At 39.4% G+C, this 16,706-nt stretch overlaps 1 protein-coding gene across 3 annotated transcripts in view; it reads right to left on the bottom strand.

The window, feature by feature from the left end:
* Positions 1-16,706, bottom strand: part of MFSD6 (major facilitator superfamily domain containing 6) — a 70,909-nt gene that overhangs the window by 44,679 nt on the left and 9,524 nt on the right. For 2 of the 3 annotated variants that reach the window (XM_087435491.1, XM_087435493.1), the window contains exon 2: positions 1,833-3,438. In XM_087435491.1, the coding sequence (XP_087291617.1) occupies positions 1,833-3,385 (1,553 nt within the window). In that variant the 5' untranslated portion in view covers positions 3,386-3,438. Of the gene's footprint in view, positions 1-1,832; positions 3,439-3,568; positions 3,714-16,706 lie in introns of all 3 variants that reach the window. The other variant, XM_087435492.1, reaches the window with a different exon arrangement.

Raw genomic sequence — 16,706 nt, 5'->3', positions numbered from 1 at the left:
GAATGATCACAAATTGATGAAATCCCAGTAGGCTCCTGGGAGCAACAATGTGACCACAGAGCCTTCTTCTTCCATTATATCATTAAATAAGAAAAGGAAGATCCTTTTTGTACATAAAACTAGAAAATTAAGGTTAAGTAAGCCTTAGGTTTTTAAGTAATATGCAACTAATAATACTCAGGAAAGAAAAACAAGTGTAAGCTCATGTAATTACCACAATTAGTAGTAAACCTGATAGGATTTTATCATGAAAACATATACCTCAGACAAAAGGCAAAGACAGAAAAGAAACTTCTTTTCTTAGCATGTGAGAAGAATCTACCAATTTCTTTGAAAATAGAACCTATACGCATACTCTGTACTGAGTCAACATTCAATTAACGCTATTGACGGATTAAATAACAACTTCTAGGAACTCTACTCACCAGTAAGACCTAACTGTGTTCCTTTCTGGGAATAAATAACTGATTCTAACAGCTGAGGTGAGATCCCGCTCAGACAGCCAAGCTGAAGAGAAGTGTCTGATTCATCATGGTGAGTCCACACGGCTCAGAGAACACAAACACAACCTGGACAAGGCCAAAGGACATTCCAAGCCCTTACTATTACAGGACTCTTTTCAGATTGGTCCCACTGAATGTGCCTTGGGGACTCTGTGGGTCCGGGGACCATCCACACAGTGCCTGACTTTGTTTAGTGACAACAAAGGGGTCAAAGATTTGAGAAGGAGAAGGAACAGGACACAGCCTCCCAAAACAAAACAAAACCAAACAAGAAAAAATATTCACAATTGTTTGGGAAAAAGAATGATTCTAGGTTGAAACTTTAAATTAGAAAATATTTCCTTCAGTTAGTAAAAGGGAAGTTAAAGGCAGAAAGATCAATGTTTCTCAAATCTTGTCAGCGTCTCTTTCTCCTTTTTTAATTTCTCACAGAAACAGCAGATTTAAAGGTTACTACATATACACAAACACACAGTTGCTTTCTTTTAGTTATGGCAACTTCAAATTTTAGGGACAGGCTTGCCATACTTTCCTATGAGATAAGAATGCTTACGTGTAGCTGGCTCTACATTTTAGAGCCAATGACAAAACAGAAAGACTTACAAAGAGCAAGATACTGTTCAATCAACTTCAGACAAACACTAATGGTCAGAAACATCACACAATAGGAAACACCAGGCATCTGTAGATTTTTTAACTAAAAGGATTACATGGAAAATTTTAGGTAGAAGGAAGATTTTTAAATGTCCCATGCCTTCATGGCAGATAAAAATGCAGAGACTCATGTAATAATCAGAAAAAAATTATATAAGAATCTCCTCCATGAAATATAATGGATTAGGGATTATGGTGAGTCATATCTCAGCCTTAGTAAATATAACGGACATCTTCATACACCATACATTCAAGCTCTACCTGTGTCAGCAAGTGGCTGAGAATAACTGAAGACTGAAAAAACACAGTCCTCTTTATCCACTTAAGCCCTCCTTCATAAATGCCTGGGACAGGTGGACCCTTCAAGGCCCATGGAACAATCCAGTTCACTACATTGGTGCTCCCATACCTGAAAATATTTACTGTAAGAGTCTCTCAGCACACAGAGAGGAAGCAGCATGTTTTGGCTGGTTTGTTTTAGATAATCCAACTGGGTTCACTACTTCCTTCCTTTTGTTTCTATTTTAAAGAGAAAGAGCAACAGAAAGCCCATTCCCACTCCACCCCTACCCCCAACACAAATTATAATATCCTTAAATGTGCTCAAAGGAGCTGTAAACTATGAACAGATAAAGTTCAACTGCTGAGAGGCAGCAATAGTAAGCACGTTCTTACCTGATATGGCCAATCAATTCAATAAGCTTGTGACTAAAAAAATAAGCTGTCAGCTCAGACACGTGACTCAGGACTGAACAGACCCCAAAGAGGGTTGTAGTTCCATTCAGGTCTTCCAAATGCCAGTAGAGAAAGGTGAACACGAAGCCATATCCAAAACCCATAAACCAAGCCACAAACAACACTGAGCCGTACTGCACGCTGCAGAGCAGTCTGATTAAGTCCCAAAAGTTGAAGGCCTGCGAGTGACTCGTGGTGGTCGGTGTCTCCTCAAAGGACTCCGTGGAGTTGTTCCTCTCCACCTGAGGGATCTCCACCTCTTTCCCTTTATCTTCATCGTTTTTGAAGTGGCTGTAGCGGAACCGGAACTGAGTGGCGACGATCAAGGCCATGGTCATGAGAACTCCGAAGACGATGAAGACGACCTGGTAGTTCCGGTACTCCGGGGGCTTACACCCCCTCCCGTCGATGAGCACTTCTGTGTGGGTGTAGTCAATCCCGATGCCCACGGACAGCATTGCCAGGCCCCAGCCCAGGGAGCCCCACATGCGCTGCAATCCATAGCGGTCCCTGTGTTTTCCCAGATACTGGAGTGTTACCGTGTCCACAATCGTGACAGAAGAGGCACTGAAAAATTCTCCTATTATGACAACCATCAAGATCACCAAGAATATAGCTTCAACTTCTTGTTGATCATAAACAAGAGTGACTTGGTCAGAAGGTAAAGATTTGGTGGTAGTGACAACGGTAGTGGTTATCTCCCTGGTGACATTTCCTGGGTGGGCAGGGGTCGCTGTGCTTGGGTTTGAGGTCAAGTCCATAATGTGGTCAGTAATTTCATCTGTTTGAGGCTGCAGAGTAGGTACACTGGTCTTGTGTGCAACTGTCGAAAAGATGACAGTTTCTGTGATATTGGGCTCTAACGTCACTTGCCCACTGGAAGGAGGCAGGTTCCTCTTCTCGCGCGTTCTTGGTGATGTGGTGATGGAAGAGACAATGGAAGAATTCGTTGGCAGGATGGTTACCGGGTGACTTGAATTGGTGGGGCGAGCTGTGGGGGGAATCTTTGGTACACATCTCAAGGTAGCAGGTTTGACAAATCCGATGCCCAGGTTGAATGAAACCCAACACAAAAGAGAAAAGAGGAGGACAATTTTGCCTTTTTTAAAGCGATCTGCAATGACACCCCAAAAGGGGGCACTGCAGAATTCAATGAAGTATCGAATACCTACTAGCAGTCCACTCTGGCTTGGTGACATGCCCAGCTGTTTATAATACACAGGCAACAGCGGGTAAAGAGAGCCATATGCAGAGTAAAAGAAAAAATAAAAGACCTTGGAAATTAGAAGATCGTTGTTTATTTTAACACAATGCTTCTCTATCCAGTCTATTTCCTCCTCGGCAATAGCAGCTGTTTCTGTGGAGGAGGGTGTTTCATTTGATGGGGGTTCTGGTTCCCTGGAAATACCATTAAACGGATCAGCAAGCACATATTTTCTCTTCTGTTCCTCTTCGTCCTCCGTTAAGATGGCAACTTTATCATCTGTCGCCATGGCTTACCACCACCATCAGAAAGTTTATGACCTTCCAAATTTTGATTGTTGATCTGAAAAGAAAAATTTAAAAGATGGCTTAGTATGAAAATGATAACATTTAAACATAGAGCTTCATTTTGCAAGAAACTGAGGAGTTTCAAACCACAGCTAAAAATAATAACTGTAAGAGAGAGTTCTCACCATTTATCACTTGCAGCCATACAATACTGATAAAGAAAAATCGCTTTCAAAAAATCAAATACTCTTTGTGGCCACTGACTGACTAATTACATCTTCTAACGGCAGGTTTATAGCTCAGGTTCACTTTCAATCTTTCCATTGATTCCTAGAGAAAATGTATAAATGATAGGGATTATGTCTAAATCAAATCTAATGAATTGAAAATAAATAGTACTTATAGTTTCTTGGTTTTACTTTTCAAACAAATCCACTGTACTATGACATCTAGAATTTTTAGAAAATAAAAGGTAGCTGAAACCATTCAGTTTCTAGAGACAAACAGAAATAAACTCTTAACCACAACCACAGTGTAACAAGAAAGAGGGAGCCATCTGCACCTGGAATTGGTCACTTGAGCCATGACACAGACACTCTGGTAAGGAGGCAGTCTTTACAATGCTTATACTACATACATTTCTCCAGGTGTGCAGTTTAAGAAAACGTCAGAAAAAAATAGCAGATAGCATTTATTGAGCACTTACTCTGTGCCAGCCAACGTTTACAGATCTGTAAATGTATTAATTCACATTCACCACAATATCCCTACTATCTTCTCCATTTTACAGATGAGAAAAATGAGACATGGTAAGCTTGAGTAACTCATAAGTGGCAGAGTGAGGATTTGAACCCTGATATTATGGCTTCAGGACGCATGTTCTAATACACCACACTAAACTGCCAAATACCACATTTTGGATAACAATTAAACCTTTTTACAAGACAGCGTGTTTCATATGAAAGATAAGCAATGTATCAATCGTATAAATTTATAGGAACTGTGCCACCTTCTATCAGAATGTCCCTTTCTTCTATTATACAAATGACTAAAGAATCAAAAGGTTTTGCTTGCATCAAGACTTGTCGAGTTGCAATGAACATATTCTGATGTAGGAAGTGTATACATTAAATACTTGTTAATTCCTTTCTCCTTCTATACCAGAGAGAAATAACTTCACTTTTAGGTGAAGATGGCAGACTGGGCACATCTGGTTTTACTGCATCCCTAAACCCCAACGGATGACAACACACACACACGCACATTCTTGAAGTCATGATCCAAGCTAGGAAAATTAAAGGGCACATAAGCGCCATAAAATAAAATTCTGGAAGACAGAACGTAGTTAGACAATTGGTAAATAACCTGACATTTTCCTATAGATTTTTAAGAAGAATTCTTTATATATCTGGATACACTCTTTTGTCAGATATATATAACATTCATCCTCACCAGAATACCTTCTCCTACTCTTTGGGTTACCATGAGCAAAAGACTTGAACAGGCACTTCACAAGAGAGCTTATGCAAATGGAGAATAAATATACAAAAAGATGCTCAGGCCAGCCCCGTGGCTTAGCGGTTAAGTGCGTGTGCTCCACTACTGGCAGCCCAGGTTCGGATCCCGGGCGCGCACTGATGCACCGCTTGTCTGGCCATGCTGAGGCTGCGTCCCACATACAGCAACTAGAAGGATGTGCAACTATGATGTACAACTATCTACTGGGGCTTTGGGGGAAAAAAGGAGGAGGAATGGCAACAGATGTTAGCTCAGAGCCGGTCCTCCTCAGCAAAAAGAGGAGGATTAGCATGGATGTTAGCTCAGGGCTGATCTTCCTCACAAAAAAAAAAAAAAAAAAAAGATGCTCAACTTGATTAAAGTGAGCAGTGAAAGCAAATTAAAACCAGAATACAAAAATGCAACATACCCCCCAAATGGCTAAAATAAATAAGACATAATACCAAGTGTTGGCAAGGATGTGGAGCAATTTGAACTCTTATAGATTGCTGGTGGGAGTGTAAATCGATAACCCTACTTTGATAACTATTTGGGAATAGCTATTAAACCTGAATGTATACCCTATGACAACTCCTAGATATGTATTAAATAGTAATATATTCACCACATGACATTCACAGAACAATTTTAATACCTCAAAACTGGGAGCAACCTGTCTACAGCAAAATACATAAACTGTGTTATATCCATACAATGAAACACTATATAGTAGTAAAAATAAACAAACTACAGTTACATGCAATCACAAGGATGAATCTCACAAACATAATATAGACTGAGAGAAGCAAGAAGCAAAAGAGCACATACTATATGATTCCATTTATAGAGAATTCAAATGCAGGCAAAACTAAATTATGGTATTAAAAGTTGGGGTAGACTTCTGCTTCTGAGAAGATGAAGTAGACATACTTTTCCCTACTGCTCCTACTAAGTACAACTAAAAATCTTGGACATTATATACAAAACAAACATAGAAGACTCTGAAAAGTAGACAGAAGAAGGCAGACCAGCTAGGGACCTTGGTACCCACAGAACAACACAAGGATGAGCAGGCTGAAGAACTCAGAAATACCAGTGAGTACAGGACTGAAAAAAAGGCCTCTCCAGCCACAGGACCAGGAAAGGGACAGCCTAGAAAAACAGAAAACTTTAGATAATAACTGCTCTACTCCAGTCAAATACCACAGAAAAAAAATTGTTGCCCCACTTCCACCCCCACCAGCAAAGGCCAAATGGGGAGCCTAGACTTCCATCCTTGCCACGCTATAATGGCACCCTAACCCCTCAGCTGAGGTGGTGTCAGGGAAGGCCAAGTAGGGAGCTGGGACTATTATCACTGCTAGGCAGTAATGAGGCCATATTCCCACAACAGTGTCAGTGGAGGCCACATGGGGAGCCTGGACTTCCACCCCCACCTGTCAATAACAAGGCACCCCTCCCTTTCCCCACTGGAGTGGTGTCAGAGGATGCCAAGGGACAGTCAGGACTTTCACCACCACCCAGCAACAACAAGGCCACTCCCCCCACCCCCAATGTGTGTCAATAGAGGCCATGTGGGGAGCAGTAATGAGGCACTCTTACCCTCCTAGCCAGGGAGGTATCAGTGGATGCCTAATGGTGAGCCAGAACACCCACCTCTACTTCAGAGTATCAAGGAGCCCCTTATCCTCAGTATCAACAGGGGCTGAGTGGGGAACCTGGACTTCTACCTCCATCTGGCAGTAAGGAGGCAGCATCTCCCATTCCCTTGCCAAAGCAGTGTCAGAAAAGTCCAGCTACAACAGAAGGCTTAAATAATATCCAGTGTCTCATAACATAATATCCAAATGTCCAGGTTTCAACAAAAAATAACACACCATACCGAGAACCAGGAAGACCTCATACTGAATGAAGAAAGACAACCAACAGATGCCAACACTGAACTAAGACTGCTAGAATAACCTAACAATGATTTTAAAACAGCCAGCAAAATACACTTCAACAAGCAATTACAAACACACCTGAAACAAAACAGAAAGTTGAAGTACAGAAACAGAAAGTCTCAGCAAAGAAATACAACGTATAAAGAAAAACAAAATGGAAATTTTAGAACTGGAAAAATACAACAACCAAAATATAAAAACCTCAAGGGATGGACTCAACAGCAGAATGGGGAGAGAGAGGGAACAATCAGTGAAAGATAGAATAACAGAAATTATACAATCTGAACAACAAAGAGAAAATAGACTGAAAAAAAAATTAACAGAGCCTCAAGGACCTGTGGGCCTATAACAAAAGATCAAATATTCATGTCATCAGAGTCCTGGAAGGAGAGGAGGAAAAGGGCAGGGCTGAAGTACTCAAAAGAAAATAAAAGCTGAAAACTTCTCAAACTGGCAAAAGACATAAACCTACAGACTCAAGAAGCTAAATGAACTCCAAGCAAGAGAAACCCACACCAAGACACATCAGAGTCAAACTCTGAAAACTAAAGACAAAGAAAAAATCTTGAAAGCAGTAAGACAGGAATCACAACTTACCAATGGGAGAAAAGCAATTCAAATGACAGCAGATTTCTCATCAGAAACCATGGACACCAGAAGGAAGTGGCACAATATTTTTTAAGTGCTGAAAGAAAACAATTGTCAACCCAGAATCCTATATCGAGAAAAAAGACAGTCCAAAAACCAGAAAATACAGACCACTATCCCTTATAGAGACACAAAAATTCTTAGCAAAATATTATAAAAGAAAATTCAGTGATATGTAAAAAGAACTGTACACTATGACCAAGTGGGATGCTTTCCAAGGATGCAAGGCTGGTGTGATATTTGAAAATCAATTGGTGTAATCCACCATATTAAGAAGCTAAAGAAAAAAAAAGCATGATCCTATTGATGTAGAAAAAGCATTTGACAAAATTAAACTCATTCATGAAAAGTCTCACAAAAATGGGAATAGACGTGAACTTCCTCAACTTGACAAAGATCACCAACAAAAACCTACAAATAACATTACACTTTAGTGGTGAAAGACTGAATGCTTTTTCTCTAAGATAGGGAACAAGGCAAGACTGTTGGGTCACACCACTCTTATGCAACATAGTGTTGGAAGTTCTAGCCACAGTAATAAGGAAAGAAAAGGAAACAAAAGGCATACAGATAAAAGGAGGATATAAACTCTATTGCATTTGACATGACTGTCTATTTAGGAAATTCCAAGAAATCTCCCAAATCTTCTAGAACCAATAAATGACTTCAGCAAGTTCACAAGATACCAGATAAACGTATAGAAAATCAATTGTTTCTATATACTAGCAACGAATATGTGGACACTAAAATTAAAAATACCACTTAAAATTGCTAAAAAAAAAGAAATATTTAGGTATAAATTAACAAAATATGTACAGGACACTGATGAAAGAAATCAAAGATCTAAATAAGTGTAGAGACATACCATGTACATGGATTGGAACACTCAACACAGTAATGATTTCAATTCTCCTCAATTTATATACAGGTTTAACACAATCCCTATCAAAATCTTAGCAAGACTTTTTTGTAGATATAGACAAGATTATTCTAAAATTTACATTAGAATGAAAGGGAACTAAAATAGCTCTAAAGCAAAGCAATTTTGAAAAAGATTTATTATATAGCTACACAGTAATAAGACTGTGTGGTACCAGCAGAAGGACAGACAATAGATCAATGGAACAGAACAGAGAACTCGGGAATAAATCCACACAAATATGCCCAACTGATCTTTGACAAAGATGTGAAAACAATTTAATGGAGAAAAGGCAATCTTTTCAACAGATAGTGCTAGAGCAATTAGACATCAATAGGCAAAAAATGAACATCAACTTAAGTCTTATACCTTATAGGAATATTAACTCAAAATGGATCATAGATTTATATGTAAAATGTGAAACTATAAAACTTTTAGGAAAAAAAACCTAAGAGAAAATCTTCAGACTCTAGTGCTAGTCAAAGAGTTCTTAGACTTAACACCAAAAGCATGATTCATAAAAGGAAAAACTGATAAATTAGACTTCACCAAAACTAAAAGTTTTGCTCTGCCAAAGACCCTACTAAGAGGATAAAGCTACAGACTGAGAGAAAATATTTGCAAGCCACATATTCAACAAAAGACTAGTATCTAGAATACATAAAGAATTCTCAAAACTTAACAGTAAAAAAACCAAACAATTCAATTAGAAAATGGACAAAAGACGTGAAGAGACATTTCGCTAAAGAGGATATACAGATGCAAACAAACACATGAAAAGATGTTCATCATCATTAACCATTAGGGAAATTTAAATAAAAAACATGGTGTATCACTACACACCTGAAAGAATGGCTAAAATAAAAATAGGGACAACACCAAATTCTGACAAGGATGCAGAGAAACTAGATCACTCATACATTGCTGGTGGGGATGTAAAATGGTACAGCCACTCTGGAAAGCAGTTTGGCAGTTTCTTATAAATCTAAACATGTGACTACCATATGACCCAGCAATTACCCTTCTGGGCATTTATCCCAGAGAAATGAAAACTTATTTTCACACAAAAACCTGTACACAAATATTTACAGCAGCTTTATTCACAATAGACCAAAACTGGAAACAACCCAGATGTCCTTCAATGGATGAATGGTTAAACAAACTATGGTACATCTATACCACGGAATATTATGCAGTGAGGAAAAAAAAAAACCAAACTATTGACACATACAATAACCAGAATGAATCGCCAAAGAATTATAAAGAGTGAAAAAACCAATCTCAAAAGACTATATACTGTATGGTTCCATTCATGTATCATTCTTGGAATGACAAAATTATTGAAATGGAGAACAGATAAGTGATTGCCAGGGGTTCAGTAGGGACTGGGGGCAGGAGGGAGGTGGCTACAAAAGAGCAACATGAGGGATCCTGGTGGTGATAGAAACGTCTGTATCTTGACTGTATCAATGTCAGTATCCTGGTTGTGACACTACATTAAAGTTCTGCAAGATGTTACCACTGGGGGAAAGTGAGTACGGGATACATGGGCCAACACTGTATTATTTCTTACAACTGCATATGAATCTACAATCGTCTCGAAATAAAAAGGTTAATTGTACAAAGTCAGGATAGTGATTACCCTCGGGAGAGGTAGTGACTAGAAAGGGTTCTGGGGTGCTGATAATATGTTTTTTGATCTGGGTCTTTATTATATGGACGTGTTCATTTTGTAAAAAGTCACTGAGCTATAGGACTCTTTAACAAAAGATGAACTTAAGAATTCAGAACAGGAAGAAGAAAAAAGAGACGAAAGCAGGAAAGAAAAGACAAGACAAATATAGGATCATCCAGAAAGTCAAGTATCCAAAAAACAGGAACTCCAATTAGAGAAAATTGAGAAAGAAATTTGTTAAATTCAAGAAAATTTCTCAGAACTGAAAGATATGAGTTGTCTGCCTGAAATGACCCACTGAGTATCTAACACATGGATAGAATAGATCCAAGCCGAAGCATTTTATCAAAATTTCGAAGACTGGGACAAACAGATGACCCCACAAACTTTCAGAGAATAAAATGTGTCATATACTAAGGATCAGGAACCAGAATGGATTCAGATTCCTCAAATACACTGGAAGCCATATGCAGCCAAATTATCATTCAAATTTATTGGTGAAATAAAGACATTTTACATATGCAATTTCTCAAAAAATTTACCTCTCATTTATACCCTTTCTCACGTTGGGCTCTGCCAACAGAGGGGAATAAATCAAGAGAGAGTAAGACATGGGATATAGGAAATAAGAGACCTAACATGGGAGAGAGACAAAGGAAATACTGGCACACTGGTGACCGAAGACCCCAGGAGGACAGCTGAGCACCAGACACAAGGGGCAACCAGTCTCATTGGGGCAGGTCTGAAGGCTCCAGGAGAGACTTTGTCAGCAAAATGACACTGACAGAATACTAACACATCTGAATGTCCTAAGAGTAAATTTAGACAATTGGTAAAGAGTTTGGGGATGAATTAGTGGTTAAGCACAGAGAAAGCTAAGTCAACAAAACACTACAAGAGGGCAGGCCTGGTGGCATTGTTGTTAAGTTTGCATGCTCTGCTTTGGTGGCCCAGGGTTCATGGCCCAGGGCATGGACCTATGCACCACTCATCAAGCCATGCTATGGCGGCATCCCATATACAAAGTACAGGAAGATTGGCACGGATGTTAGCTCAGGGCCGATCTTCCCCACCAAAAAACAAAACAAAACAAAAAACAACACTATGAGAAAACAACAAGTTGTACAAGACAAGAAAAATAATCATAGTTTTCTACAAGTCTTAGCTGTGATTCCATAGTCATACTAATGTAACTAGTGAATACTGAACTAACCAAAATTGCCACATAACCACATTGGGAAGTTACGGACATGAGGAGGTTGAATGCATATAGAGAGTTAGGGCAGGAAAGAGAGCTAACTCCATATCCTCCATAGTGGGAAGACAATAGATAACGCCTATATGTAAAATCAAGGGGGCCAGCCCGGTGGCATAGTGATTAGGTTCACATGCTCCACTTTGGTGGCCTGGGGTTCTCGAGTTCGGATCCCAGGCATGGACCTACACACTGCTCATTGAGTCATGCTGTGGCGGTGTCCCACATACAAAATAGAGGAGGGTTGGTACAGATGTTAGCTCAGGGACAATCTTCTTCAAGCAAAAAGACGAAGATTGGCAACAGATGTTAGCTCAGGGCCAATCTTCCTCACACACACAAAAAAAATTTAAGAATACAAGCATTTTATTTAAAAACATACAGGTGAATATCAAAGTAATAGCCTTAAAGGCAGAGAAAGTAGTTGCCTCTGGGAGGGAAATGAGGAGCGATGGTGTAGAATCTGTTGTTTTTTTAACAAGCCTTATAAACGTGTTCATTTTTTAAAAACTTTGTACATGCATAACTCTGATTTAAAAAATAAAAATCAAAGCTAAAAAAGAAAGATGCAGTCATATGAGCTTTCTCTTTGTAAAAGACAATAATTAAAAGCAGCTATTAGTATCCTTCTATCACAGACTAAAAACAGTTTTCAGAATCATACAGAATGAATTCTGACTGCATGAATTCTAATCAAGTGGCCTTTAATTACTTATCCTGCATAAATCAACTGCTGAGTCTTTATCAAGTAGGTCAGAGAAGGACACAAAGTCCTCTTAAAAAAGTGTGTAAGTCCCTGAATTGTCCAAGTGATGATGAAGAACTGACGCCCAAATGCTAATTCAAAGCTGCGAAATATCTTATAACAGGACGTTGATTTAAACCTTGATGACTGACTTTCTTCCATTCTTTCCTCTCCATCTTATCCAATGACTTTTAATTATCATAAAGTTATGCAAGATTTCTCATGTTACATGAGTCCAGACCAGACATTAAGTAGTTCTCAAAGTAGCAACAAATGCAAAGTAGTTAGTGAAATGTTCCTGTAATATAACATTTAGTACCTTTTACATGAAAGTCACATTCATTAACTTTTCTATGAATTTCAAATTTAAAAATACAAACAAAACCTTTAGTTCCAATTCAGGACATTAATATTTACATAATGTTTTCTGGTCATATTTAGATTTTGTTGAAAAGGAACTAAAATAATCACATTGCAAACACAGTAAAAAAATAAAAAGTGTAGGGGCCGGCCCGGTGGCATAGTGGTTAAGTTTGCACATTCCCCTCGGTGGCCCTGGGTTTGCAGGTTCGGTTCCTGGGCGAGGATCGACATACCGCTCATCAAGCCACGCTGTAGTGGTGTCCCACATACAAAACAGAGGAAGACTGGCACAAATGTTAGCTCAGGGACAATCTTTCTCACCAAAAATTAAAAATAAAAATAAATAAAGTGTAACTATAGTTATCTGTGTAATCACAGGATCAGGGACAAAATGAACCAAAAAAACCTCAGTATTTTAATGAAATTAAAATATGTCCCAAAGTAGGGCATGCTCTGACTTAGATACATTTAATTTGCCATAAGGATTGATAGAGGAAGAATAAAGAGCAGTAAAAATATTGACATGCTTGATGCAGTACTTAATCTGTTAAATCGAGGGGAGATTCTGTTTATTAAGTAGTCCACCAACATCAACCTATTAAGCTAATATTTCATTTTAAACTTCTGAGTCTTAAAGAATTTTTTAAAAGAAACTTTAAAAAAGAGAGAAGACATTTCAAATTGCACACAGAATTAAATTTTCGAATTTCTCTGGGAAATCTCTATTGCCAGTTTGCAGTCAATCCTAATCGGATAAGGAGGTCTTCTGTTTATTTTTAGAAAAGGTTTCTCACCTAGCACTCTTTAATGACACTAATCAACACCATTACTGTGAAAATATAACACAGCCCTTTAAAACCTGGAAAGACATTCTAGCAGTACCTACACTGAGTCATTCAAATAGCAGGTACTGCTGAATTATTGATGAGAGGTGATGAAATCATTCTTGTTAAAATTGATTGCTTTCTTCATTAAGTATTTAAATTAAAACTGCTCAAACATATATTGAGCTAGCCACAAATACATGAGGATGGAAATGGATTCAACTTTTGAAGGAAAAAACCCTTAAACCTGAATATATTATTTGGAATAGTAATTGCCTAAGGTCAGATTTACAAACACTATAATGTAGCATTGACATAACTGTCAGCGATGGAGAGGAAACAATCCTGGCTAACACAGAAAGGACACTCCTCGTGGCGCCACTGCCATCATAATTCGACATTGCCCAGGGACCAGCAGTGCAGCTGTAAAGCAGGAAGATGCATTTCTTGAACCCGGGAGCTAGCTCTACACTGCTGTTGACCATTCCCCATGTCTTTGAGCAACGGGAGTCCCAGAGCAGGACTCGAACTACTGCTGCAATTTATTATCAGCAGAGACACAGAGAAACAACTCTAAACCAGCCTTACAGTGCTGGTATTCACACACTGCACTCTTGAACATTCTGTTCAATCCCCAGAATTTTCCAGAAAGAGCTTTCCTCAGAGGCACAGTGTTCAATGTCAATTCTAACAGATCTTTTGTCAATAAGGATCGCTTTAGCATCTGCTAGACATTCACTCAATGTCATGAAAAAGAAATAGAAGGTTGGTTTTATAACAGTTACACATGTTACAAGGGGATTAAGGTACACAAAGGTGAATGACTATTTTAGAATCCTCCTTTTCCTCTTGGAGCATTTGGACATGGCTCCTTTACAGCAAAGCCAAATTGTGAAAGAGTCAAAACTGGTTCTAGTCCTGTCAGCCCAGTTTGATTCTCCAATGTCCAGCTTAAGCCCTCCAGGCACTCAGCGCTGCCCACCAGCTCCCCACAGCTGCTACCGAGAGCATTCCACTCAGACTGAAACTCCTCCCAGAACCCAGAACCTGCCATTCCTGTCACTCTTGGTGGACCTTCCCCAGGCTTATAGCAAAACTTGTCTGCTAGGTGACAGACAAACTGATCCACACAGTGGTTCATGCATCCCCTGTGGTTGCTAATCTTGACAACGTATTTGTATTTCAGTAAGGGCTCCGTATCATTACTAACCACAACACAACACTTAAGTAACAACTGCTATGGATTTAACATGTATTAACTCATTTAATCCTCATAACAGTTCTCTGGAGTGAGAATGATTACTCTCCCCTCTTTACAGATGAGGAAACTGATGCCCAGAGAAGGTAAATAACAAGCCCAAGGTCACACAGGGAATAAGTAGCAGGGCTGGGATTCAAATCCAGACAGTCTGTGCTCTTAGCAGGTACTGTATCTTGATGCATCGTGCAGCTACCAGATAGGGATGTCAAAAACTTGGTCCTGGGCCTCAAAGACTTGCTTTATAATTGACAAGATAAGCCCAAAACACAAGGGAGATTTAAATGACAAGTCAGAAGAATAATAGAAGAGAAACCACATAGCACGGCATAATTAACAAAAAATGTTACAGACAATAGGGTGCTTCCGGAGTTCAGAGTGGAGAGCCCAAACTTCAGACAGGGGTTGCCAAGAGAACGAGGGACTTAACTTGAACCTTGAAAGATGTGTAGGATTTGACTTAGGCAAAAATGAATGAGAAAACTATTCCAGGAGGCCAGGATGGGGGAAAAGAAAAGACAGCAGGAGATCTTGAAAAGGTTAATACCGGAGTTGAAAGGCATATGAGGCTAGCATACAGCAATAGATTACAGAGGGCTTTAAATAACAAGCTGAGAAGGGGTCGGGTCGGTGGCGCAAGAGGTTAAGTGTGCGCGCTCCACTTCGGCGGCCCAAGGGTCACGGGTTCAGATCCCGGGTGCACACTGATGCACTGCTCGTCAAAGCCACGCTGTGGCAGCGTCCCATATAAAGTGGAGGAAGATGGGCACAGATGTTAGCTCAGGGCCAGTCTTCCTTAGCAAAAAGAAAAAAAGGAGGATTGGCATCGGATGTTAGCTCAGGGCTGATCTTCCTCACAAAAAAAAATAAAATACGATTCTATTAAAATAAATACATATCAAGCTGAGGGATGATAGGAGACAACACAACATACTATGTTAGAGAGTTATACTGAAAATGAAGACATTGCTTTTTTTTAATCCAATAAATATAAATTTAGCACCAGCCATTGGATGGGATGCGTGCTTGGTGATCAATAATTCAAATGGTGAAGAAGATATAGTCCCTGCTATCCAGTGGTGAGGAAGAAACAGGGGAAACACAGCCACAACCTAGCATGCTCAGTGTTAAAATAGGAGCAAACACAGGTAACACAAGAGTCTCCAGGTGGAGCCTTAAGGGAGTCTTGAAGGATGAATGAGAGTAACCACAAGAGGAGGAGCAGATGAGGCCTGATCAAGAAGGGCCTTCTAGATGTGGTATATATACACAAAGGAATACTACTTAGCCATAAGAAACGATGAAATCCAGCCATTTGTGACAACATGGATGGACACTGAGGGTATTATGCAAAGTGAAATAAGTCAGAGGGAGAAGGTCAAATACCGTATGATTTCCCTCATTAAGTAGATAATAACAACAATAAACAAACACATGGAGACAGAGATTGGATTGGTGGTTACCGGAGGGGAAGGGGGGAGGGAGGAGGGTGAAAGGGATAATTAGGCACATGTGTGTGGTGATGGGTTGTAATTAGTATTTGGGTGGTGAACATGATGTAATCTATGCAGAAACACAAGTATAATGATGTACACCTGAAATTTATACAATGTTATAAACCAATGTGACTGCAATAAACAAAAAATTAAAAAAAAAAAAAAAGAAGGGCCTTCTACACACTACTAAGGGGCTACTGAGTAGGGGATGAGAGACTGGAATCCTAGCTCTCTCACTGCCCAGCTCCACGGCCTTGAGAAAGCTACCGACTGCTCTCAGTCTTAGTCTTCTCATCTACAAAATGAGGAACATAACCATACTTTCCCATTAGGGTAGCTGTGAGGATGAAAAAGCATAATGCATGCTGAACTCTCAGCACGGTGCCTGATATATAACAAGAACCTGTAGGCATTATTTATTTTGAGTGCAGTGGGGAGCCACTGAAGAGAATGCAACAGGAATGTACAACGGCCACGCTGGTATTTTACAAAGTCACTATGGCTTCAGCGCGAGAAACGATTGGCAGGGTTTGCCACTGCAACCCCTACTAAGGATTTCCTAACATTTGACCTTTTATTTTAGTGGACTGGTCTCAACACTAATTGTAAGTACTAATATCCTGTGATTGAATCATTTTAGATAGTACTTTATGAATTGTATCTAATGCAATCTTTTATAACACCTGGAAATAGAATAATC

This window comes from Ceratotherium simum, chromosome 9, assembly GCF_057802395.1.
Source record: "Ceratotherium simum simum isolate JZ-2026a chromosome 9, ASM5780239v1, whole genome shotgun sequence".
Classification (NCBI taxonomy): domain Eukaryota; kingdom Metazoa; phylum Chordata; class Mammalia; order Perissodactyla; family Rhinocerotidae; genus Ceratotherium; species Ceratotherium simum.
Note: the sequence above shows the minus strand (reverse complement) of the source record. Positions and strands in the feature narration are given on the sequence as shown.